The 26,526-nt window shown below is 47.0% G+C and overlaps 2 protein-coding genes across 2 annotated transcripts; one reads left to right on the top strand and one right to left on the bottom strand.

Moving 5' to 3' along the window:
* Positions 1-1,820: 1,820 nt before the first annotated feature.
* Positions 1,821-9,210, top strand: zbtb45 (zinc finger and BTB domain containing 45). Its single transcript, XM_070925437.1, has 5 exons — positions 1,821-2,891; positions 3,269-3,403; positions 6,412-6,552; positions 8,042-8,315; positions 8,807-9,210. Exons 1-5 carry the CDS (start codon positions 1,821-1,823, stop codon positions 9,208-9,210), a joined length of 2,025 nt encoding a protein of 674 aa, XP_070781538.1.
* A 5,507-nt stretch (positions 9,211-14,717) lies between these two features.
* On the bottom strand, positions 14,718-19,720 carry dla (deltaA). The gene is made up of 11 exons (XM_070915375.1): positions 19,652-19,720; positions 19,215-19,517; positions 18,868-18,928; positions 18,511-18,768; positions 17,477-17,537; positions 17,238-17,368; positions 16,478-16,647; positions 15,968-16,184; positions 15,039-15,819; positions 14,828-14,936; positions 14,718-14,723 (listed from the first exon to the last, which is right to left on the bottom strand). The coding sequence occupies exons 1-11, from the start codon at positions 19,718-19,720 to the stop codon at positions 14,718-14,720; spliced, it is 2,166 nt and encodes a 721-aa protein (XP_070771476.1).
* Between the last annotated feature and the right edge of the window lie 6,806 nt (positions 19,721-26,526).

Genomic DNA, 26,526 nt, shown 5'->3' with positions numbered 1-26,526 from the left:
TTACGTAGGTTTGTGTGCAGGTATTTGTCCTACTTTTTGAAGGGTGTGAGCCTGTGTGTGTGTGTGTGTGTGTGTGTGTATTATGCGAGATAAGCACTGCATTAACAGTTGTTGATGGTTTAGCTGGCGTTAAGCAGCAGAAACTCCACATCCCCTTTTCGTGCCTGTCCCTGTCTGTATGTGTGAGTCTGTGAGTGTGTGTTTGTTTGAATGTGTGTTTGTTTCCAGCTCTCACCGGGTTGGGTGCGTTATACTGAGGGCTTCCTGCTGCATCCATCCGACTGAAAATTAAAAGCGGCGAACTGTCACCGCACATTACAGGTATGTAGTCACGATTAATCACCATGCAGTGACACTAACGGCCAACTATTGAGCGATACGTGTTACGTGCTCTGTACAAAAAAAAGGGTGGTAGCCCGTTAGCTGGCATGCTAACTTTACTAGTTGTGTCTTTGGCAATTTGCGCTAGCTAGCTAGTAATCGAGCTAGGTTAGCATTGTATTGGAGCGTGGGGGCGAGCTCCGATAGCTGTTTTATGTTATGCTAGGCACGTTGCCAGCTTCCACTCGGTATTTAACCATTTGCGTTTGTGTTTAGCCGATGGCGATGCTCAGTTTGCATGTATAAATGTGTGCATTTCGTGCAGATGTCCGTGCGGGAGTTGAGCGGCTAATGTCAACAGCTAACGCTAGCTAACGTTAGCTTGTCACCGTTAACCTGTTCGCTTGTTGCTGGCGCTAACGTCGGCTGGTCAGCAACCCGTTTACTGGAACTGGCAGTCACGTTTAGTTAACGAGGTGTTTTAATAATTCAGCCTTTACTAACTCGCTCTTCGTGCGTCTGTGAGCACAACTAACAGCCAAATTATCTGCGGTGTTGCGTTACCGGCCACCCACTGTGCGGAGTAGCCAAATAAACTGACCCGAGGAGCTATTGGACTCGCGCACGGCACGTGCTGTCATTTGTCCAAAACAGGTGTTTCAGACGGTGCACGCGACGTGTTTGATGTTTGATCAGCAGCTTCTTCATCGTCACCTCTGTCACCTTCACATACCGCCGCGTGACTTGGCTCCAGAATGAAACAAATCAGCGTGCAAAATGTAAATCTGGGCGACAACTGGAGATTATTAGATTATTAGCATTATCGAGTGATTTGTTCTCTGTTTATTCGATGAATCTGTGTATTCTGCAGGATACAAAATGTCGGGAAATGGTGAAAAATGTCCATCACAATTTTCCCAGCTGGTCTCAGCAGCCCAACTGTTCAGTGTACAGTCGTTCAAAGAAAAGAAAAACAGCACATCCTCACATATGAGGAGCTGGAGTCAGAGTGTGTTTTTCCCTTTGTTGCTTCATAATAAACTTAATTACCTTAACTTAATTAATCAACCATCAAAGTGGTTGTTGATTCATATATTCATTTTTATGTTTATTGACTAATCGTTTCCACACGAATGTAAACATTTAATAAACTGCTTAGTGTTTAATTACTCTTACTGTGATTCATTTCAGCAGGTTTTTAACAGTGAGACAGTGAAGCTGGTGGAAACGAGCCCTTGACGTCCCTCCCGCTCAGGACAAGAGAGGCAGCTCCTCAGGCACTTGAACCCCCCCCCCCCGCCCCCCCCAGAGCAGCAGTTTGAAACTTCCATCAGACTCATGACTGTTTGAGAGGACACGGACCCACCGTGGCCCATGCACTGTACCCGTTTCCCTCCCTGCCCTCCTTATCCCTCAAGCTGACTCAAAACCCCAGACACCTCCCCCCCCTCCCCCACCCCCATTCCCACCCCATCCCCAGCGACTCGCCCCCTCCCGCCATGGCACCCGGCACAGAGACCGTGCACTACATCCACCTTCACAACTCCAGCCAGTCGGTGCTGGAAGCCCTGCGAACGCAGCGGCGCGAGGGCCTCTTCTGTGACGTGACCGTGCGGATACATGATGCGTCACTACGTGCCCACGCCTGCGTCCTGGCAGCTGGCAGCCCCTTCTTCCAGGACAAGCTGCTGCTGGGTCACTCTGAAATCTCTGTGCCACCGCTGGTGCCCGCCGAAACCGTGAAGCAGCTTGTGGATTTCATGTACAGCGGCTCGCTGGTGGTTCTGCAGTCGCAGGCCCTCTGCATCCTCACTGCTGCCAGCATCTTGCAGATCAAGACGGTCATTGACGAGTGCACCCAGATCATCTCTCAGAGGAAGGCAGCGGCAGGGGCGGCGAGTGCAGCCGCAGCCGCAGCAGCAGCCGCAGCTGCAGCAGGAGGAGGGATGCTCGGAGGAGTTCTCCCTAAACAAGAAGAGCGTGGCGGGGGGAAAGGGACAGAGAGAGGCGGCAGTGGAAGCTGCTCTGTTGGTGGTGCAAGTGGGGGTGGAGGTTACGCAAACTTCTCTAACTTCATGGCTGAATGCGGGGCTAGTAACATGGGCGGGGGGATGGGGGGTGCCAGCGTTAATGTCAGTGAGAGCGGCCCAGGCCCGATGGAGCAAGCTAACACCGTGAGTCTGATGGCGCTGGGCGACATGGGCCCCGGCTCCATGTGTGGAGGTGACGGACTGGGCTCTGGGGCCGGCACAATCCTCATGAAGCAGAGCTCCAGCTGTACTCAGGACGTCAGGTACAAGCTCCGAGACCTGTTGGCGCAGACGGCCAACGGAGCCAGCACTAGTAGCACAGGGAACCTCTCGGCGGGCTGCAGCTCCGGTGTGGGCAGTGTGGACAGCATCGGCAGGGACAGCCTCCGCGGCAACACAACTGACCTCTCTGATGACCTGGTGGGGATGGACAGATACAGCGAGGAGGAGGAATTGGACGGGAGAGAGCGGGGAAGAGACGGAGACAGAGACAGGGGGGCGAGCCACAGCCGCAAGCAGAGGCAGCCGCTAAGACTCCAGGTAGAGGGATAAGGGGAAGGGTTGCCATGGTTACAGCTTTCAGGCATGCAGAGCTGCAACGGTTTGCTTTTCTTTCTTTTTCTGCTGTTCCCTCTTCTCACACTGCATTGGCGTATATCGCTGAGATGTTTCTGCACTTTGCACAATTGAAGAGAAGCTCTCGTCTTAACTTCAGCCGTAATTGCCTTGTTGATATTCTATGGACTTCTGCTTATTTACTGTAGGTCATTAAACTTATTAGTGCCTGCTTGAAGGGGCTGTAGCCTGGTCAATGCGCTGTTGTTCTTATAGACCATCTGCTGCCTTTTAGCTCCTGCCACTGTTTTAAACTGAATTTCTTTATTACTCAAAATTGAACTGGACCTTGTTCTCTCTAGGTGCTGGGAGGAGAAGGAGTGGTGGTGAAAGATGAAGGGGTTCAGGACACAGATGGGACCGTCTATGCCTTGGAGGACGGGAGACGAGTTGGAGAGCAGGAGGGCTCCCAGGAATCCATGGCAGGCTTTGGACAGGTGAGTTTAACTCAAAGGTGACCTGCAGCTACGGGAGCCAGTGAAAAAAAGAGTTGGTAAAATGTAAAACCACATTAGAGATGAAAAGCTCACTTTTCTTGAACGTTTGAATAATTTATCAACCACTGCTTGCAGAAGGACAACATTCATCGCATTTAACATCTTGCAGATTTTAAGTGTTGAGCCTTGATTTCAGAGTAATAATGTGGTGGACATTTTTTACATTTTGCCTCAGAAGGAAACTTTTAGAATTACCTCATTGTGTTAGATGTATTCTGAAGTCCTGAAGTAAGTAGAGGGAAAAACATGGTGGAGCGGATTTATGCCGCAGCCTGCTGTACCCTGCAGACTACACAAGGAACATCTGCCACACAGTCAAAAGGATTCAGCTTTGGCTGTCAGTTTTCTCAAAAGTGCTGCAGAGAAAGTCAGATTGGAAATGGATTAATCCACTCATTTTAGGAGGTTAAAGCGTAATGTTTTTCATGCAAAGCAAAGCATGTGATCATCAATTTACCCAACACTGCTTGAAATAATCTAATCTTCTGTCTCTGAGCAGTGTTTCTGTTCTGCTCTTCAGTTCATGTCACGCAGTGTAAAGCAGTTTCTCACTTGCATATCTCAGCAGAGACCGTTTGCAAGCCAACTTCTCATAGAGCATTGCTCTCTTCGCTCTTCACTGCTGTGTGTTACACGTTTATAGCAAAAATGGTATATTGATTAGTGATTATGATCAATTTTGTGCCTTTACAAATATTTGTATCTGTATCTTTGACCCTTTTAAATTTTTTTAAAGATTTTTTTATGCACAACTTTTTAGTGTTTATCTTTAATGTGACTGCAAACTTAGTTAGCCAATAAAACTGATTCCAAAAGCGAAGATTGTTTCATTCTAAAAATCATTTTGGGTTTATGGCATAACGAAAGTGTCTGTAGAGTTGACTGATATAACGTCCTACAATAGAAAGACGATTTAAGACCTCTGTTTGACCCCATCGGATATCTCATAACGCACGTTAATGTAAGTGGTCGGATCGGTCACCTAACTCCGCCTCTTCTGCTATCTAAAGCTGTACGTCAGAAATCTACAAATGAGCCCCGTCCTCAGCAAGGAAAAACGAGTAGAACCCTCACAGCAGCGTCGCTTCAGGAGATTATCGAGGAACTACAAGACGAGGGCCACGTGACTGACGTTGGTAGCCGAGCTGGCTTCTCCACTGATTCTGATTACGTTCTTGCAGTATGAGCAACGTTAGCCTAGTTAGCAAGGCAAAGTAGCCTACAGATGCCTTTGGCTTTCTGTGTCTGTCACATGACCCTCGCCCTGTTGTAGCAGCCATTTCGAGGATACGCAAGGTTTGTTTGCAGGTCTGCCTACCTTTCACAGAAGCGATTTGCGAGCGCTGTTAGCATCTGACATCGCTGATCATGTTTTCCAAATGATTGTCGTTTGCAAATGGCAGACAGATTTTGCGAGTGATACGGGCCTCTGGCATGCTGGTGCATGGGTTGCAAGTACGGTGTTTGTTTTGAGTAGTGAAAAGAGATTTAAATTAGATAATCTCATGTTGCAAATTATGTGGAACAACCCCTGATCACAAAGCAGGCAGAATTGAAATTACGAGAATGCTTATAGCCAGGTCAAAATGAAAAGTGGGGTCATCATCCAGATGACCTATCCAGATACAGGTCACATGTTAGCACCAGGTGGAAGTGGGTCTTATAAGACCAATCTGGTCACTGTTGCAAATGAATATGCAGAACTGCTTTATTTATTTATATTTATTATTCAGTCAATTTACCAAAAACAGACATCTCTGATTCTGGTTATTTTGATTAATGGATTTTCAAAGAAATTTCCATGAAATATACATTATAGTGGTGCATATCACTATTGCGATGTCAAATTACATATACCATATATGAGATTTTAATACAGAGTCCTGCAGGGATGACATATTTTTGTAGGCCAACCCTGAAGTTAGCATCGCCCCGGTTCTCTCGACTAAGAGACTAATGGGAGGTTTCCATGCATCAAGTTTATGATACTTGCAACATTTTGTTCATCAAGATAATCTTCACTAATGAACTCCACTTTCATGATTTTTGAAGCGTAAATGGAATCGCCAGAAGTACAAAGCTAACGTTAAGGCTATAAACAAACTGCACCACGGTCGCGTTACCAACCGCCTTTTTTAAGACACGTAAAAGCTTCAAAACGAAACGTGAACATTTCTTAAGCTTGTGTTAACCAGAGATGATTATTATTTCAGGCCTCTAACCAAAAACCCATTCAAAAAAATCCATTGACGAGGGAACCAGAAGTGTAAAAATGCTAACTAATGTCTCATTCCTGCAACACTCGATTGCCTTCCTCTATGTGGCTGGTTGAACTCCGTCAGCCTCTCTCACTGACAAACAAAAAGTTAGACGAGCTCCACCCATGCCGGTATGTCTTCCCAGACATACATCAAACTGTACTTGTGATCACGCCACTGTTTTGACAGTAATGTAGCTTGACTGGTCGGACCGCCCTGAGTTGATCTTTCCAACGTCTGCACACTCGTCTGCATGTGTAGGATTGTGGTAAAAAAAACTAACAACCCCTGCACATAATGAGGGACGTGCTCTGTACATGAGAGGAGACGCAGCGTAGTTAGAGATTTGTTTCTTAACATGTGCACACATTTGCGGAGGAGAACGCATATGTCATGTTTCAGCAAAGGAGTCGGAGCACAGAGACTGACAGGATCCACACGTGTGGAGATGGTAAGCATTCAGCGTCCTGCTCGAAGGCATTTCAGTCGTGTCTCATTATGAGTGTGTTATTGGGAGACCTGAACCTGTTTTCTGAAAAGATTTAATAAATGTGAGGCGGATCTGCTTTTTTCAACAATCCTTGAACTGAGGCCAAAACATGAAACCATCTGAGAAATGTGTGTTGGGATCTTGAAATTACGTCTGTGTGTGTGTTTGTGTGTGTGTGTGTGTGTGTGTGTGTGTGTCAGGATTTCTACGATGAGCAGGGGGTGTTTTCGGAGAGTTTCTGGCCCCAGAGTGAGCCTCCTCAGGCCATGGCTTTCAACCCCAGAGGACGGGTCAACAAGCCTCTGACTCCGCCTCCGACCACACAGTCCATCAACAACCAGGTCAGCGTGCTCGGTGTCTCATGTCGTACGCCATGATTACGTTTGACCTTTTCTGCAATTACAAAATGTTTCTGCGAACTGAGTATAGAGTTAAAAGACTGGGATGACAAAGCATGTACCAGAGGCAGAGTTAGACTTACAGCGTGTACCTTACAGCCTAAGGTAAAAAATCTGTTATATTAAAACCAGGCGAGTCTGGAGAATCAGACTGTAGACCTATGAATTTAATAAACTGTGATAATAAAATATAAACTAAACTTCTAAGTAATGGACCAGTAAATGTTTTACCAGATTTGACAGATATGAATCAAACGGGGTTCATTAAAAATAGGTTCTCACAAACAAATACAAGAACATGTGTCGGCAAAATGCACAATATAGATTTAGTGATCAGTGATGGGTGTTGATGCTGAAAAAGCATTTGATCGTCTTGAGTGGCCTTTTATTTAAAGTCTATAAACATCCAACAGCTAAGATTTGTACTAATAACTTACTGTCTGGGGTATTTACATTGGAGACGGGTACCAGGCGGGGGTTCACACTCATTTACAGACATGGATATGGTAATTAAATCCAAAAGCTGAATGCTTTCTAAAAGATGAGACGTCTACTGCATTTGTTCTCTTGCTATGATGAGGTGATTGACAGAAAGCAGAATTTAACACAATGCAGCACTAAAATAAAAATGAAAAACGCTCCACGCAGAACAATGAAACAAAGAAACCACAGGAAACCAAATGAAGGCTTCGTGTTTTTTTTTTTTTAATCAACCCGTCGCCTGCACAGTTTGATTGACAGGTGTGTTGACTTTGAAAATGAAAATGTCAGGGAGGGTTTGCGTTTGAAGTTTTGTCGAGTAAATGCGAGGGTTGTGCGATATGTTTCACCAACCGGCTGGAGCTGCAAGGATCACTCCATTAAATCGATTATTCCATCGAAAGGAAATTAGTTGCCGTCTATTGTTGCCAGCTTCTTAAACGTGAGGATTTGCTGCTTTTCTTTGTTGTTTATGACAGTAAATGAAGAGTCTTGGTTGGACGAAAGAAGCAATTTGAAGGCGTCGCTTTGAGAAATTGTGATGAGCATCTTTCGCAATTGACATTTTATAGACGATTAATCGATAATGAAAAGAATCGCTAGTTGCAGCCCGACAACCGGCGATGGCCGATATATATCTGCGCAGGTGTGTGTGTGTGCGGTCCCCGCTTATTCTGATTGAATACATTTCTTTCATCGGAAAATGTAATGTCACTGAAACGAAATGAAATGAAATATAATGGAATTTGTTTATTGATTTGTAATTTTCTCAAAGTGACAATAAACAACAGAGAGCCGACCAAAACGGCACAGCTCAAAAAATTAAGGCTGTCCCGACCAAAAATAAATCAAATAAGGAAATACACAAAGCAGTTCAAGTTCAGCAGGTTCTCACTTTTATTCTGATGAAGATATTTCGTCCAACATCTCCGGACGTTGTTTTCTCCCTCAGCTTCTTTTCCAGTACCCAGTGAGCCAATCGCAGCCAGCGCCGTTCTATGTGGGCGGGCCCATGGGTGGGATTGACAGTATGGCGGGGACGGAGCCCAGTCAGCAGGCTCCACCCCCGACGCCGATGACCCCGGCCCCGCCTCCCTCCACCTCATCCTGCTCTGCAGGCCCCTCCCCTTCCTCCCAGGGATCCGAGACCTCGTTCGACTGCACCCACTGTGGCAAATCTTTACGTTCCAGGAAGAACTACAGCAAGCACATGTTCATCCACTCTGGTGAGACACGCCCCCTTCTCCTCCACCTCTTTATGTGTTTATTTTCCTGTTTAATTAACTTAATATCTTTTACATGAACAATCAATCCAATGAAATGTGAAAGGTGTCGTTTACAGAGAATTATCTCTGCAGCTCCGTCCCCTTTAGTCGTTCTTATCAAACCCTGGACCCACCCCAAACAAATCTTGCCAGCGTCAACAGAAACATTTTGCATTTCAAAAGCAAATATCGATTGTGTTTTAGTCACTTGGCATCGTGGCTGTAACGTACGACAAATGTAGACAAGATTAGAAATAAAATACTCAAATTGATGAGACAAGAATCATTAATAACTGGTTTAATTAACTGAAATTAATCTGCACTTGAAAAATAGGAAATGATTCAGATGCACTGACTCGACTGCTTTGTGTGTGTGTGTTTGTGTGTGTGTGTTTGTGTGTGTTTGTGCGTGTTTGTGTATACTCTGTGTCTGCACATACCTGTCCCTCCAGGTCAGAAACCTCATCAGTGCTCCATCTGCTGGCGCTCCTTCTCCCTGCGTGACTACCTCCTCAAACACATGGTGGTGCACACTGGCGTCAGGGCTTTCCAGTGCTCCATGTGCGGCAAGCGCTTCACCCAGAAAAGCTCGCTCAACGTGCACATGCGCACCCACCGTGCCGAGCGCACCTTCCAGTGCAACGTGTGCCACCGGGCCTTCACCCACCGCACCTTGCTGGAGCGCCATGCCCTGCAGCACGCCCCCCAGGGCCAAGGCCAGGGGCGTGGGCCCGACATGACCTCACCTACCAAGCACAGTCCTCCGGCTCTGGGAGGGCCCTCAGGTATGGCTGGCGCGGCTGGCATGGTCGGCAGCATGGCCAACATGCCCAGCCACGGAGCTTCCTCCACCTAGAGAGAGAGAGGGAGGGAGGGAGATAAGGGGGAGAGGGGGAGGTTAGTGAGCCCATTCCTTGAACCGACACTTATTTGGTCCTAACAGCCTTGTTGATCTTTTATTCTGGTGGGAACAGCGCTTATAGGTTCCCATTGTTTTAGCTTAACGACACCTTCAACCAGGGTTCCTACACAGTGAAGTTAGAGCATCATGTACACTTTAACGTTGTTTTGGAATTGCACAAAATTCTCGGAAAAGTTTGTAAAAAATAGTCGTTCCCTCCCCAGAAACCCATCTTAAGTAGTTGTGACGTTTGTTGCTGTGACGACTAATCATAAGCTATAGAGCGACATCGCCAACGATCACACACCTCGTGTGACAGCCATCTGAAATCCGGCCAAAGAGCAATTTATTTTGGTGGGAAGAATTTTGAAATGGAGAATGTGTAGGAACCCTGTTTCAAAGACACCAGAGAGTCACCAAAGAGGTTAGGAATACAGAGCGGGTTTGGGAGTGGGTGAGGGCGAGGGGAGTCGTAGGGTTTCTAGGTGGAGGTGGAGGTGGAGGGGAGGGGAGGGGGGGGGGGGGCGGGTTGGGGTTATATGGAGATGCAAGTTTGGGAAAATACGGGGAAGGAAGGGTTGGTGGGGAGGGGGGTTGCAGGGTTTTATTCACCCTCAATTCATTTAATTCAAGTTCCTCCCGTTCTGTTTGTGCGCTGTCGTAGCAGTTGTCAAAATATTAAAGAACAAGATTTCCCAGACACCTTTTGAAGGTAATACATTTAGTTAACATGGTGCGGTCGAAACGGCTCCACGTCAAGTTCAGCTCCTGAAGAACCGATTGAATGGCACTATAGAGCACTTAAATAAGGACGCATTCGCAAGATATCCCAAAGCTGCTTTACTCCACTTCATGAAAGGAGGTAAAACAGATGAACTGCAGGAAAATGGAGGTCGATGTAGTATGAATTTGAGCTGTCTCACACTCACACACACACACACACACACACACCTGTAGTGGGATGTGTGTTGTTTGTTAGCCACAAGTAATGACTTCCCTGTCACATTCGTAGTCTGTCTGTGGCTAAAAACACAGACTGCAGAGACACTCCAGCAGGCAAACAAAAGAAATGTGCCTCCCATTCAGTTTAAACGCACCTTAAGAGCCTTGTTGTAAAAAAAACAAAAAAAACAAAACACTTTTGAATATTAAAGAAGAAGAAAAAAAGCGCACTTCCTGAATTAACTGAATTGAATGTGAATGAAGCCTGGCACTATTCAGGAGCAAACCAGGGTGACAAAGAAGGTTGTTGATGAATGATTCGATGAAGAGGGAAAGTAGTCAGAGCAGAGCGAGACTACAGCAGGGAGGGGAGTGAGGAGGAGGAGGAGGAGGAGGACGAGGAGGAGGCGTGATGCACAGCAGTGTGAATGAAATTCACCATCATCCATCAGACAGCTTTGTAACATTTTCCACAGGCGCCACTGGTCGGCCCCAGGATCATATACCTCGAACCAGGACGAGCCCCTAACGGCTCGGAGGGACACTATTTTCTCATATGAAATGTTTGGGAAACATTTCAGCATGTTTTACACACACACACACACACACACACACACACACACAGACACACACCTACCTACAATTACCTCGGTGGTCCAAAGACAGGCATTATGCTTCACATCTTTTAAGCTACATCAAACGAAGAAACAGTGAAAACGAAAGCTAAGATAGATCCGTTTACTTTTTGAAAGCTTACTAAAGTACTTCTATGTAAAATTCCTGTACATCGCTAAAACGCTCAGTTTGTTATTTGTTGCTCATGTGATTCTTTGATGCAGAAATAAGGCAGATCATTTAAAAAAAAAAAAAACAACTTTTAAAGTGAAAGAGCCATTCAGAGGACGTTAAACTTGGTTGAATGACTATGACAAATCAATGATTTTTATTGGGATTTTTATTGAGTGTTTGTGTTTGTCTTTTCGGGGCTCTGGTTAATAATAAATGGGAAGTGTTTGTTGCTTAAAAAAAGAAAAACAATAAAAGCTTTTCTCGCGGCACTATATGGAAAAAAAACAAACAACCTTTTTAACGTTTTCGTAAAACTAAATTAATCATGAAAATGTACAATCACCCCTACAAGTTTTGACAAAGTCAAACTCGTGATAATGCTAATTATCACATTAATATTTATTACAATTTGATCTCTATGCACAGTTAAGTTTGCACATCATATTACGTAGACCTAGATGTTGTTGTCCCCTAAAAGTATTTGGCCTGAGATTGTTTTTGTTTTCCTTGTTTTACACCTGAAAGGTGATCTTAAAAAGACCTTATGTGTCCCTGCTTTTTGCTCATTTTCCTTAATGTTTGTCAGTCGAAGCATTATATGATATTCAGTAGTTGACTTAAGCTTTGTAAGAGCCTTCTAATTGACATGATTTCGTAAGTGGACCTCCCTGACATTTTTGAGCTTGAGAACTTTGCGAGTGATGAGCTAATTTGACTAAAAACACTTTGATCCAGACTTATTTTCATGTAAAAGAGTGAGTCCAGCAAAGACGTAGATTCAAATCCTTTCTGTCTGGACTTCACTATAAATATTAACGTTAAATGTCCCATTTTAAATGTGGAGAAACTGCTTATTTACAGGGAGCAGGCCTGGCAGCGTGTGTTCATTGGCCTCTGAACATTGCAGATTCGTTTTGCAGACTCGGTAGTTTGTTTCACCAGAAGCTGGACAGAAACTCCTCCAACTCACTGTTGGTTATAAGCTATATTATAAATTTTAACGCCAAACCTTTGGTGCTTTTTTTGGAAATATTTACCTCATTTTCCAGTTGCCAACACCATGCTGTGGTCTGGGTTTGGTAAATAAGCAGTGTTGAGCTGTTTCAGAGGTTTGATCTATCCTCAGCAGTGGAAGTGGTTTTGGTGCATTTTGTCTGAGGCGGACCCTTGTACAGTACTGTAATATGTGTGCTTTGAAGCCATGTCAGCGCATTGTAACGTACTGTGTTATGCCTTTTTTTTCTGTTTGTTTTCTGTTTTATTGGGAGGGAAGTTGATCATTGTTTTTCTACATTAATATTTCTTTAACAGAGGTTAAATATGTCAGAAGAAGAAACAGCCATTTTATAAAAAGATAAAAAAATCACTTGTCATCGTAAAACCACATCTTTTATGTATAAAAAGACTAAAGGCATGATTTTAACTTTTTTCTGAGAACTTAGATGTTGTACTCAATGAATTAATTGAATTTTAAAAATGAGTGATTTCAAAGATTTCTTTCTCCAAATAAAAAGTCTTCTATGGCTCCAGGCCAGCTGCTCGCCAAGCATTTCAATTCATTTCAGTCGGCGTTAAAGTGTGTGTCGGTGTGTGTGTGTGTGTGTGTGTGTGTGTTCTGTTCCAGATCAGGTCTGGATATCAAACAGAGGCTAAATTGCTTATTGAGCCTGTTGTTGTTGGATTCTTTCCAATGTGAAAAATAACTTTCTTTTATTCCTCAAATTGTTGATCGAAGGTTTTCCGTGTTTACTGTAAGTTCCTTTGTCTGTGTTCATCATCTTCGTAGGTGTTCTCTCACCTCTGCCATCTCTCAGAAATCCAAACAAATGTATCAGGGAGACAAAGTAAGAGCCGTCTTTTCTTGAAGGCCCGTAGATATTCTTCCTTCTTTCTTTCTTTTTTTTGCCTGCAGCTCGGGCCTTTGAAGGTCTGGCTGGTCGTGGCTGAACTCTGGCCAGAAGGCATCTGTTACTCAACAACATCTGTTCCTGTTACTCTCTTTCTCCCAGCATGCCGAGGGACACGCAGGCTCTCCCAAGGGTGGCCTTTTGTGTGCCCCATTGTCAATTCCATCATTGTCTGCTGAAGTCTGTTCCCATAATGCCGCGGGGTTATAAACCCCTCCAGAGGCCAACTCTACCGGGCTGATGATTTACAGTTATTTGTGTCGACATACAATCAGCGTCTTTGTGGGGCAATTAAGAAAGAAAACTGAGGGGGATTTAAAGAGGTAATTGTAAAGTAAAAACTAAATGTAGACTGGCACATGTAAAGTCTGTTTTCTCCTTTACATGATGGCTCAGTTCAAACATGACAAAAGTTTACTGCAGTGAAAAGGAAAAGCTTCAGATTTTAGTTTGAAAAAGGCCACTAAAGCTACTTTTGGTGGAAAGTGTCGGATGTCCAGTAGGCGTTACTTTACATTGATCTGAATTTTAGAGCCATGAATTACCTGACTCGGTCTTTAGGAGGAGAAATAGGAGTGGTAAATCTAGCGAAGGGACATTGTTTTTATGAATAGGCCCCCTCTCCCGTCTCCAGGGAGACACTTTCAACTTCTGGCAGTAGCCAACAGTGTCGGCATAGAAAAGCCCACTATGGGGTCGCCAGGGGAAGACAACAGATGTTACTGATTAACTTTGCTCACAGACCCCTAAAGAAGTGTTTTTCAGAGTGCTTGCAGATGGACAAAACAAAAGTTGGACGCAATTAAAATTTCACGTTTAGCAATATTTATTTGGAAAAATAGTCTTGGCTAATTCCTTCATTCAAAAACGGTAAAGGAGACGGTAACATAACAATTTGTACAGTACAATCCCTCTTAAATAACATTTTCTTTAAAAAAAAAAAAAAAAAAAAGTCCCATTGACCTGAAGTGCCTTTGCAAATATCATCATTAAAGAAAACAACTTAAATAATCATAACAAACATCACAAATATACAATACAAAATAAAAATAACACAAAATCCTTAAATTAACTTAAATTAAATCATAATTTTTAAATCATAACTTTTTTCTTGTTTTTTTTTCTTTCTTTATTTTACAAAAAGGACAATCTGTATCAAAAAGCAACATTTTTTTTTTTTTTTTAATTAAGACAAAGTTTTCATGTCTCAAAAAGAAACAAAAAAAAAATGAACAATACTATGTCATAAATGGTTTGGAGGGCTTGGGGAAGAAAACGCACTTCAGTTAACACAGTGATCAAGTATACATACAGTCTTCACAGGTGTAGCGGTGGGTGCACAGCCCACGTGAACAGCCTCGTGAAGAACAGGCCAGTATGGCCAAACATCCACCGTTTGATGCAGTTCCTGCGCTCAGCAACGGCGTGTGGGTTAGAGAAAAGGCCTGGGTGCAAATGTTGCAAAAACAAAAATCGTAGCATCGCGCGTCATCGCCACGAGACGACGGTGTCCGTTTATATTTTACTTAAAGGCAGAACAGAAAGCTAAGTGGCAGTTTACTTTCAACCGTAAACTGGTTTGTTTTTTTTTTTGTTTGTTTTTTTTTGTTTGTTTTACCCCGCCAGTTCTTATCCCACAGGCCGCCGCTGCCTGCGCTTAGTTTCCAGTAGAGAACCAGCTCACTCTGAATATCAGTTAAACGTCTCAGTATCAGCAGCAGTCTCAAGGCGGGACACCTCCCCCTAGGGTTAGAGCAGCATCTGAAGGAGTATAAAAACTCTCCCATAGAGCAAATGAGCAACGGGCAGCCCATTGGTGGCTCGTTACACCTGGAGGGACACAAAAAGACGAAAAACGTTAGTGTTTGTTGGCCAAATGACCACAGAGTGAAGTTTCTGCACGTTGAAAAGTAAAACCAGCCTACAAAACTCACCTCAGTTGCAATTATACATTCGTCCTTTTCCTCTGACATCACAAACACAGATTTGTACTTGGTGTCCGCACATGCAGACATTTCTGGGGCTTTCTTTTCTGATGCATCGCTTTAGGAAAGAAAGGGAAACGTTGTTAGCTTCATCACTCTGACAACCTCAACGTTACGTTCTGTTCGAGAGACTATGAACTTTTCAGTAACAAATATTCACCATTTTAAACGTTTGCTGCGTTTCTCCTCGAACTCAAACGAGTCCAGGGATTGGCACTTGTCCTCGCAGGCCGCCTCCAGCATGGCCTCTTTAGCCGCCTGCTCGTAGTTGCACTCATGTACGAGGTTGTAGTCTGAAGGCGGATGGCGGCTCTTGTAGCTGCTCCTCCCTGGTGAAGATCCTTCATCGGGGTCCCCGCCGCAGAAGTCCATCTTCTTGTTGATATTTTTTACACCCGGTGTCGGCATCACACTGACCGCCAGGTCCCTGTCACTGCGGTGACAGTTGTTCGTCAGGTTATTTATTGTCTCTCCCTCGCCGACGGTTTCTACTTGACCGCCGCGCTGGGCCTTTGATCGGAAAAATCCAACAAGTACAGCGCATCCCGCCAGCAGCAGCAGCACCAGGGCCACACCGGACCCGACGGCCATCCAGGGCACCTCTGACCCGCGGATCGCGGCGTGCTCTGGAAGCAAGAACTGACAGTTTCTGCCACCGTAGCCAGGAACACATGCGCAGACGTAGCGGTTGTTTCTCTCGTGGCAGGTGGCGCCGTTGTGGCAAGGGTTGTGTTCGCAGCGGCTGATGGGTGAGCTGCAGTTGCGGCCGGTGTATCCCGGTGGGCAGGTGCAGGTGTAGCCGTTGAGACCTTCCTGGCACGTCCCGCCGTTTTGGCAAGGGTACGTTGAGCACTCGTCCCCGGTGTGGTCACAGTTCATGCCGGTGAAACCATCTGGACACTGACACAGGTAGGAGTTGACGAGATCCACGCAACGTGCGCCTGAGAACAGAGATAAAGGAGTGGCATAAATGTTTGATCCGAAACCGTTGGAATCTTCCGCTTGACATTCAAGGCACGCCGCAAGCAATCTACACATCTCCGGGAGTGGAGAGGAATTGTACGGGATTACACGGCCGGTCACTCTTACCGTTGGAGCAGGGGCCGGAGGTGCAGTGGTCAATCTTCTTCTCGCAGTTGAACCCTGCGTATCCTGTGGGGCACTGGCAGAAGTAGCCTCCGTCGGGGTTGTCAGCACAGCGGCCACCGTTGGAGCAGGGCCCATCGGCACACGTCATGGCACTCAGCTCGCAGTTGTTGCCATAGAAACCGTGAGGGCAAGTGCAGGTATATGTGTTTTCCAAATCCTGTGGGGAAAAAATAGATCAGGCTTGACATCAAGATCTGTCTTGCAACTGCAGCTGCTGCGAACCCTTCTGAATGTCTACATGCTGCATGCTGAAACTGTTCCACCGTTTTATGATGTTTATTTTTTGGAAGCTTTACCGGCTTAATGGCAAGATGGAAGAGAAGGGATAAAAGGCTCAAGGGACAAGCGTGCCAGGTCGCATTCAAACACCGCCGGCACCGAGCCACAGTTCACAGGATGTCCCGCTATTCTCACTCCAACGTCATTTTAAGAAGACAAAACAACACTTACAGTGCAGCTTCCTCCGTTGCGACAGGGGTTTCCAGCGCATTCGTTGACCTGGATCTCACAGCTGGCCCCAGTGAAGCCGGGCTTGCAGGAACAGGTGTAGCTGCCCTGACCCGTGTTGCTACAAGTGGCTCCATTCATGCAGGGCTTGTGGTGAGTGCAGTAGTTGAGATCTGGAAAGACACGGCAGCACATGTGGATTAGCCACAGCACAACACATGGCAGGACAACAGCAGCGGCGACAGAATGTCTTTGTCCACCGGCACACTCGACTCTTTCTCCTCTTCCAGTGGTTTTTCTTTTTCTTTTTTTTTTTTTGTTTCCTGTGCCCCGGCCCCCTGTCCTCGCCGTTCATCCCGAGACAGCTGCTGCTCTGTTGTTGTTTCTTTACCACAGTGTTATGTTGCTATCTGGATGTCTTATTTTGTTCCTCTCACATCTCTGTCTCTTCACAGACTTTTAAAACTTTACAGAGCAGTCTGCGGTGATGGAAGTCCACTTTCTATCCCCCTTCTCTCTCTTCACAGTAAACACTGACGTCTGGGTGAAAATGAGGCTGAATTTGGTTGAAAAGTGAGTTTTTAGACGTCTGTATTGCATTTAATTTCTTCCAAATATAGTTTTACGTAACCTAAACTTTCACTTTTTAACCTGACGTAGCCCAGTTTTAACCTTAACACACACAGCAAATCACCCCATCAGTGCTCTCTGGTTTCCTCATCCCTCGTTACTCCCCACCCCTCACCACACACTCTCTCCTCACCTTGGTTGCAGAAGAGTCCCCCCCAGCCCTCCTGACAGTTGCACTGCCAGGGCTGCTGGCAGGTCCCGTGGAGGCAGCCCGGGTAACGAATGCACTCGTCGCAGTAGCGGCCTTTGAATCCCACTCTGCACCTGTTGTTGTTGTCCAATTAGGAAGGAACACCGGTCAGTCCACTCACATTACCTCACTGTGTCCCACTAATTAATTAATGCCCCAGCGGACGGGTGGAGAAAACTTACTTGCACTCTCCAGGTTTCTCGCAGAAGCCGTGCTCTTCGTCGCAGCCCGGCAGGCAGATCGCTGTACAGAAAGAGAAAAAAATATTTTAGACACTTTGAGGCTGGAAAAACAACTCAAATCCAGCTTCTTTGTCGGGTTACATATCTCCAAGAGCAAAACCCGAATCCCAACAACGTCTGAGTTAAAATAAGAGAAAGGGTTGGCTCCTAAATCCATTAGCTGTTACCTTAAACTCAATCTCCTTATCACCGTGGAAGAATTTTCTGCTTAACATAGTGCTGAGACAAAGGAGGGGGTGTGTGAATGTGTGTGTGCCACAGAGAGTGTACACACACACTCACACAGACCCCCTCAACCCACCCCACCACCCTCTTTTTTTTTTCTTCTTCGCTGCGGGTCAAAACTCTTTTATTCATTCTGTGCGCTCACACACACACACACACACACACACACACACTCCCCTTAATGTCTCGGATTGGGGCAGATAAGAGTGGACAGCTGGCGAGTGTGTTGCCAGTGCGCGACAGCTGCTCCATTGTCTCCTCTCTGCCGGCAGCTGCCCACTTCAAACAATACCTCCCCCGCCTCGGCCAATCAGCGGCCGGCCCACTCCGAGAGTAACGAATCGGAAGGTAGCATGTAAATTTATGGCACGCGTGAGATTATTCCCAAAAACTTTCCTTAGAATAAATCAAGTGGTCGTGTGTGTGTGTGTGTGTGTGTGTGTGTGTGTGTGAGGGAGGAGGAGGGGGGGGTGCGTGTGGTGTTTACGCACAAGTTGCCTTCTAACGGCACTCAGAGGATCTGATTACAGACCCGGCAGAGAAATTCACTTTTTATACTTCACATTTTCTCCACTCATACGTTATTCTATGATCTGTTATTCGCTCTCAGGCAGCTTTAAGGGCTTCTATCCTCTACATCTTTATTCTGTCTCAAATAGATGTTTGAAGCTCGTCCCTTAAAAGTGTCCAGCGCCTCACACTCACGTCTGCACGTGCTTCCACTACAACAACAAACTTTTGCCGCTTACGCTCGGTGCAGTACTGTCCCTTCCACCCGGCGTCGCACACGATCTCCCCGCGCTCTCCACAGGTGAAGTGGCCGAAGGCGTCGTCTCTCGGCCGGCAGAACACCGAGCAGCCGTCCCCGTAGTAGTGCTCGTCGCACACGAAGCGGTACGAGTACTTGAGCTCCGTCCTGCCGCCGGTGTGCAGGTCCTGGGACCAGTCCTCTCCCACCGTTAGGTGCCTCTGGGTGGTCATGGTGCTGATAACGCGGTCTGGATTCTCTAAAAGTGCACATGTGGAGGCAGAAAGTGAGGGGTTAATGGATGGAAAAGTGCGTGAACGTGACAGAAAATGGAAAGGGGAGGGTGTTTATTTCCTACCTGTGGAGAGGTCGTCTTTGGAGTCGGTGTGTAATGCCTCAATGATCAGCGAGAAGGTCCCCTGGGAACACAAATGGCTTCATGAGACAGGTGGCCAGCGGAGATGCGGTGATAACATCAAGCAAAGGCCCGAGGCGATTGTGCCATACACTCACTGCTGAATGCAAACTGCCTAACCTGATCCGGTGAAACCGAATACCTGTAAACTCTGAGCGCTCTCAGCCCTCAAGTTGTGGTCAGAAATCGTGCCGCAGCGCGTTTTTACGCACGGATTTACCAAAAAAATGGCGCGATCCCGCCGCCTTCACGTCTACTGTAGTGATATGGACGTGGATAGCTGTACTTACCGGCCACGTGAAGCCGAAGTTAATCCTGATGGGGTTGCTGAATGAACTCTCCGGGATGACATCGGGGACCTGGAACGAGTTGGAGCCGAGCACGGGCGTCACCGCGCCGCCGTAGGTGCACGGAGGCTCCGGGGAGGCGTTGGGCTGGTAGTGCTTGAGACAGATCCTGAAGAAGGTTTGACACTCGCACTGCTGCTGGAAAGACGAGGTCAGACCTCCCTTGCAGCAGTTTTTGTTGCCCTGTACTCCCTTCTTGTTTAGGAACTCCTGCAACTTCAGCTCAAAAACTCCCGAACAAAACCCCTGCGGAGGAAAGCAACTTATCATTATCTGCACACGCAGCACCGCTCGTGTACGAGTGTGTGTTGTGGTGGGAGGGGAGGGGGGGTGGTGGTGGTGGTTCATTGTTTGGAAGAAATAGAGATTCAGTTGCTTACCTGGCACAGCAACATGGACATGACGGTGAGAGTCAGCAGGATGGCGCGCCCCATATTAAATAAATACATAATAAATAATAAATAAATAGAGTAAAAAGTCTCGGGGCTCGGCTTGTCCTCAGGGTGCCTCCTCCTCTTCAGTCCCTCTGAGGAAGATGCATTGAGCACGTTTCTGTCGCCTCACGGGGTTTTCTCATCAACTGCTGCCGTTGTCAGCCACGTCGCTCTCATTCATGTCCCGAGGAGCAAAAAAAGGATAAATCCCAAACCTTCAAAATAAAAACAATGAAGTCACAAAACAAGATATGTGAACTTGTGCGAGTGCGCGGCGGGGGATGCAAAAACAGACAAGTCCTCCAGTTCCGTTACAAAGCGTTATTCCAATGCGTAAAGAGGAGGGGGGGGGGGAGAAAAAAAAAAGATGGGTTCCTTGTTTTGTTTTTTTTTGTGGAGAAAGTGACAAATTTTAGGAAGTAGCTTTTTGTGTGAAGGTCTTGGTCTAACCCAGGGACAGATTTGTCACTGGTCCAACATGCTTCCTTCTTCCTCCCAATGTCTTCCCTCACTGTGAACTGTGCGTCTGTCTCCAGCCAAGGCCGCCTGCAGCCTGTTATATACGGCCTGACACATGCTATGGTAATAACATGCAAATACACCCCCCCCCTCCACCCCCACCCCCCTACGTCACCTCCCAATCTGGCCCTGCTCTCCACAATGGGATCCCATGCAAGTACCCCAACAGCCTCCTTTTACCCCTGCAGCAGTGCAGCGCATGCAGCGTTAATATGTGAGCCCAAAGTGGAGACGTGTGAAAGTATTTCCACCGAATGAGTGAAACTTTGAAAGAAAGCCGCGTGACTCCTTCAGGCGGAGGGGGGGGACTTTCAGAGAACCTGTTGAGGGAAAGAGATGAATTAAAGGTGTTCACACAGTTCACAGAGAGCCCTGAAACCTCCAGCATCACATATAAAATGTACTTTTTGTTAACTTTAGTGGCACAGCAGCTTCCTGTAAATTCAATGATTCTTGTGTTTCAGTCGAATCGGGAACATCTGATCTCTGCAGACTGAAGAAGTTGGACTGAAGCGAAACGTAAAGATGTAAACCTACACATGCCAGATTTCCGTGTGACAGGATGTTAATGAGACTCCAGCTGTGGCCTCACTGGACAAACTGATTTAGATTGGGGGTTTTTTTTGGGGGGGGCGTTTTAAGATGTTTTTTGGTGAAGTGCCAAAAAGAAAGAAGTGAGAAGCTGATTCAAAACTGTTTGAAATGTTTCTTGGTCAATCCCTGACTCAGTTAATTGTTTACACCCCTCCTCCTCCTCCTCCTCCTCCTCTTCCTCCCTCTTTCCTTCTCTTCCTGCACACACACCCTCTACATTTGGGTATTTCTGGTTGTGGGAAGTATTTCATGCTTTGAATCGACTGAAAAGACTAAAGACAACATTCCTTGGCAGAGCTGCGCGGTGAGGTGAACGACTGGAGGGGCTGGACTCCTGCGTCTCCATTTTGCTCTCCCCTTCTTCTCCTTCTCCGGGCCAAGATTAACCAACAAAACGCGTGTGTGCATGTAAATAGATGTGTGTGTGTGTGTGTGTGTGTGTGTGTGTGTGTGTGTGTGCAAGCGGGCGCGCGCTCACCGGAGTCGCTCGCGTGGCCAACATGAGGGGGAACTTTTGTTATTGTGTGTGTGGTGAAGGAATAAGTTTGCTCCCCCCCCCCCCCCCCCCCCCCCCCCCAGCTGTATGGTAATTCGGCCAGCACCTGCTCTCCCCTCAATAACAGCGTGCGCGCGCGCCTCCCTTGGTTGAGCGCGCGCCCACACGTCCCACACACAATACTCTCTCCCCTCCCCACACACACACACACACGCACGCACACACACACACACACACACACACACATGAAATAAACATACATTTGCTTTTTCTTCTTCGCTTCTTCTTTAAATGTTGCCGGTGCAGCACGCGGGGGAAACAACATATTTACGTCTTATTTGTGTCTGTGTGTGGAGGTGGGGTGTGCACGTGCGTGTGCGCGCGAATAAGTAAGGAGCAGGAGGTGGTGGCGGGGGGCAGGGGGGGGGGGGGTTGTTTCTTAATTAGGTCGTTCATTAGAAGTGAGATTTTTCTGCTGTATAATGGGACCAATAGAAAGCTGCACGCGCGGGCTAGGCTACCGCGCACGTACATTGCGTCACTGTGTTCAGATATGCACATCACGGCTGCAGCTTCTCGGCGTCTCTCCGGTGTCCGTTACCTGCTGCTGTGCCCCCCCCACGCTTTCCCTTTCTCATCCGAACCACCTTCACTTGTGATGTCACGCCACATGGTCGACGTGTCGGTAGTTACTTATTACCTCCAATCAATGGCAGCAACAACCAAACAAAGTCCTCCCCCATTAATAAACCTGTCCGTCTCTCCTTTCACACCGGGACACTGAGCCGTGACCGTCACTATTAACCTCCGATAGAGACAAAAAGAAATCAATTACATGTTCTCCCCGGGAAGAGGACTCTTCTTCAGGCTTTTAGGGGGACAGTTTGAAACGTTTTACAGCTTCCATAAAGTATCTGCGCAGAAGTGATGTCAGCTTGGTGCCACTGTGAGCCTTTAAACTACGCCGAGCTGCCGGTGGACCCTCCGGTAGAACCCCACAGGTCTGTCAACGGGAATAAAAGCTAGGCATGGTGGCAGAAACCAAACTAAACTGGAAAACCGGAGCCACGAAGCGCCACAAGGACACCAGCTACCACAGTGGTCCCTACAGGATATTTTCTCCTGGCCAAGGCGCTGCTGGCTGAGCTCTGACTGTTTAACTGAAGTGCTACTGTAGGGGGCTGCTGTAGTTTAACTCCTGCCCACCAGTAGCTGCGCCAAACAAAAAAGGCTGACTCGGGGTCTGACTATTCATCCATTCTCTGCGCTTTAATTTCCATTGATTGTGAATGCAGGAGGGAGGGAGGAAGGGGGTCTTCAGTGAAGGACCACGACACGCCTTCAGACGCGGACAGACCCTTACAAGCCATCTGCCACTAACTATCCCCCCCCCCTCCACATCCAGAAAACGACGTTTATTTCCCTGCTTCCCTCCCTCCCTCCTGCGGCCTGAAGCGCACGTCTCTATGCGCCTCTGTCCACCGGGCTCCGTCTACACTCAACTGGAAGCATGTTAAAGGACCTGTAACGGTATGGGCCCTCCGGGGCCATATGGCGAGGGGGAAGCCAGGAGGGTTTTTTTTTCCTTTTCTGGTCCCCGAAGAGGAGACACCACATGGTCACTCGTGGGAACGTAAACACGGCGCGCATCACACGATATCGATCATATGAAGCGATGATTGGGGAGGGGGGAGGAGGGAGGGAGGGAGGGTGATGATCAATTGATTTTTGTTCACACTGATACCTCATCAGTGCAGGAAATATTGATGCATCTCCACCCGGAGTGAAAGCTTCCACCCCGGGTGGCGAGCCGCCGAGCCCGTGGTGGTGCCAGGGTCGGTGGTTCCGTTCCCTGAATGATGCAGGAGGAGCAAGGCAGCAGACCAACACCGCCAGGGCTGGATGGAGTTGGGAGGAGGAGGAGGAGGAGGAGGAACGGGGGGGGGGTCTTATAGAGGCCACCCGTGCTCAAATGTAGGCTAGGACTAAAAGCTTCAAGGAAATGGCAGGTTTTGAATCAGCACTTTCTCAGGAAAAGCTTTTACGCACGCCCCCCCCCCCCCCCCCCCCCCCCCCCGAGTCCTTAATGATGCTTACGCACTAAAAACTGTCGTTAACGTGATGAAAAATGACTAATAATCACATGGAAAATTAAAATGATTCCATGGTACTCACTAGTGACTTTATGGGTGCTTTATTGTACTTGAGTCAATAAAGTTCTTTTTGATTTAAGACTGGGTCCCGGTCTGTCTGGCTCGGTCCGGTTCGCCTGTTTTACCTGCTGAAACGCAGAGATCAACAGGCTCCTTTGTGTCCAGATCAGATTACTGTGGCCAGCTGCTGGAAGAGGGGGCCACAGGCCAGATCCGCGGCTCCCCAGGGCTCTTCAGGGCTCCGCGAGGCTCCCCACGGCTTCCCACGGCTACTCGAGGCTCCCGGTCCGGGCTGCTGCCTCATTTGCATACGTTGCTGTTACTGGAGACGTGCTGAGCTTAGGTTTATGGGAAGAGTGCCGCAGTAATTACGTGGGGGGCCCACAGACGCGCCTGCAAGTGTGTGTTGTGTGTGTGTGTGTGTGTGCGTTGTAAGTGTGTTTGAGTAGGGAGGGGGTGGTGTGTGTGTGTGTGTGTGTGTGTGTGTGTGTGTGCGGAGACACTGGGGACCTAAGGGGGAGGTGAAGAGGGAGCTGTACGTGGCCAGTCGCGTGCCAATGTTTATGAAAACACATCTGCCACGCACCCCGGGGTGACGCACCGCAGCATATGCGGGTCCCTATGAATAAAATCGATAATTCAACAACTGATACTGTGACACGTTCACCCACAGCAAAGCCTCCAGTTAGTGCTGATGGGAGCTCAACCTGCCGCCATGACGACGAGCTAAAGGGTTAAACAAACATATTATCTTAATAAATATATTGTTTTGTAACCATATTATAGGTACATACTATTAATTAAGTTTCCTCTAAGAATATTGTTGGGTTATTGTAGGGATACTGGGGGAGATTAAATACAAATAAGGTCATTGTGAGTTCCACGAGTGTCACATATCTTAAGTTTGTGCCTTAAAAGATCAAAGTGTCCCGATACTCTCTGTATAAAGCGCCTATAAGAAAATATCACAGGTGACAAATTAAAAGAATGAGCTGAATATAATGAGTAGAGACGGATGAGGGTGTAGCGGCTGACGTCATGTGCATGTATGAAAATGCTGGATCTTGGATCAGGACGAGGAAGGAGGAAAAGGTCTAAAAGAAAAGACAGTCACCAGATCTCAACCCACCTGAACCCCCAGGAGAGATTTTGGCCCGGTGTTATCTCCACCACCGTTATCCAAACGACCAGATAGTGTTTTGGGAGAGTTGCAGAGAATCTGAAGCTGTTCTGGAGGGTTCACTGGCTCAGACTGATTTGATTGCCGTGACATTTCGTGCAAACATTCGTGGTCCGCAGAGGATGAATCCTGCTGACTTTGGTAAACCTCCAACTTTTTCCTCTGGCGCCACCATGAGGTTGACGTTTGCGGTTTTGAGTGAACTGATTCGACTACCGTTGGACGGAGAGATATCCAAGATGAACTGTAATAACTCATCTAGCGCCATCATCAGGCCCGGATTTAATCTTTGGAAACTAAGATGGTGAACAAGGCAAACATTCCCTGCTACAATCTGCATGTTAGCATTGTCACTGTGCGCGTATTAGCATGCTGATGTTAGCATTCAGCTCAAAGCCTCGCAGTCCGTCGCTTGGCTGGAGACGCTTGTTTACATTTCATTTGCCACCTGATGTGATTTACAGAAGTGGCTGCAGGCTGATAGGCCAAGACAACAATCAGGACATTTATTGCATGTGAAAATAAAAGTAGAGGAGAAGGACGAGAGTGTTTTTATTGTACCACAATACAATAAACCCAATAAAATCATATAACAATAAAAATCACTTATGTTCTCTCCCACTGAGGGCACCGCCATGACCAGCGCCTAATCTTATCATGTGCAGCCACCTGTATCGTAAACACCACAAGGCCAGAAGTGTTATATGTGATTGTTGAACATCTCATTGCTGCTACAACAGCCTCCACCCTTCTGGTTTCAGGCTTTCCAGCTGGTTTTGGATTTGGACTAACTCGCATTAGTGTGGTCCATCGCCGATGTCGGCCGATGTCGGCCTGGCTCGCAGTCGGCACAATATATCAATTCATAGTTTAAGCTTTAAAATGTCAGGAGAAAAAAAGGAAAATACCCATCACAATTTCCCAGAGCCCCATGATGCGTATGTAAGATTGCTTGTTGTCTTTGACCAAAAGTCCAAAACCCAAGGATTTTTTAATTTGGGAGGCTGGAGACCTGTTTGACATGTTTGCTAGTAATTGTTTTAGCACTAGTTGCAGTTCATCCCAAAGGTGTTGGATGGGGTTGAGATCAGGGCTCTGTGGAAACCACTCATGTTCTTCCACACCAAACAGGGAAAACAATTTCTGTCCGGAGCTGGTGTTAAAACAGGAAAGGGACAAACACTATGAACAGCTATTGTCGAAAAGACCGTTGCATGGTGTAACATTCATTGGAACTACGGACCCCAGACCAGAATGCTTTTATCCATGTAGTGTAAAACACAGGGCTGAGTTGTTATTGTAGGACCCAGAAGAAGAAGAAGAAGAAGAAGAGCAATTCTCTATTTGTCCATTTGTTTCCATCAAGGTTTAATCACCAGTATGAATGACAAGAGAGTAAATGGAGGAAGTCCGCCTCCCCTCCCCTCCCCTCTCTCTCTAACTCTCCCTCTCTATCTCTACAACCATGAGCATCTGCCCAGAAATGAACAGATGTAGGCACCTGCGTTGTGGGCCCACATATGCGCACATGTCCCCCTCCCCAAACCCCCTTTCAACCTTCCATGGGACCCGGAGCCGACCACAATGGGGAGAGATCAGGGATGCAGTAACCAAATACTGCCTATCCCCCCAGGACACTCGCTCTGTTAGAGGCATTGTCACCAGTTATATCAAGTGGCTGCACCAAACAATCTGCTGTATGACTGCTCATTTGAGACATAACATAATTCAGAGGGACAGAGGAGGGAGGGAGGCGAGGGGGGGGGGGGGGGGGGGGGCAGGGTGATGTACAGAGGTGGCTGCCTGGATAATTTCTATGGCTCCAATATGAAGTGGTGGGTGTTTTAAACAAGTGGGCTCAGGTTTTCTTGCACTGGGG

Source organism: Enoplosus armatus, chromosome 2 (genome assembly GCF_043641665.1).
Source record: "Enoplosus armatus isolate fEnoArm2 chromosome 2, fEnoArm2.hap1, whole genome shotgun sequence".
Lineage (NCBI taxonomy): Eukaryota > Metazoa > Chordata > Actinopteri > Centrarchiformes > Enoplosidae > Enoplosus > Enoplosus armatus.
The sequence above is the reverse complement of the archived record's forward strand: the minus strand, read 5'-3'. Positions and strand labels throughout refer to the sequence as shown.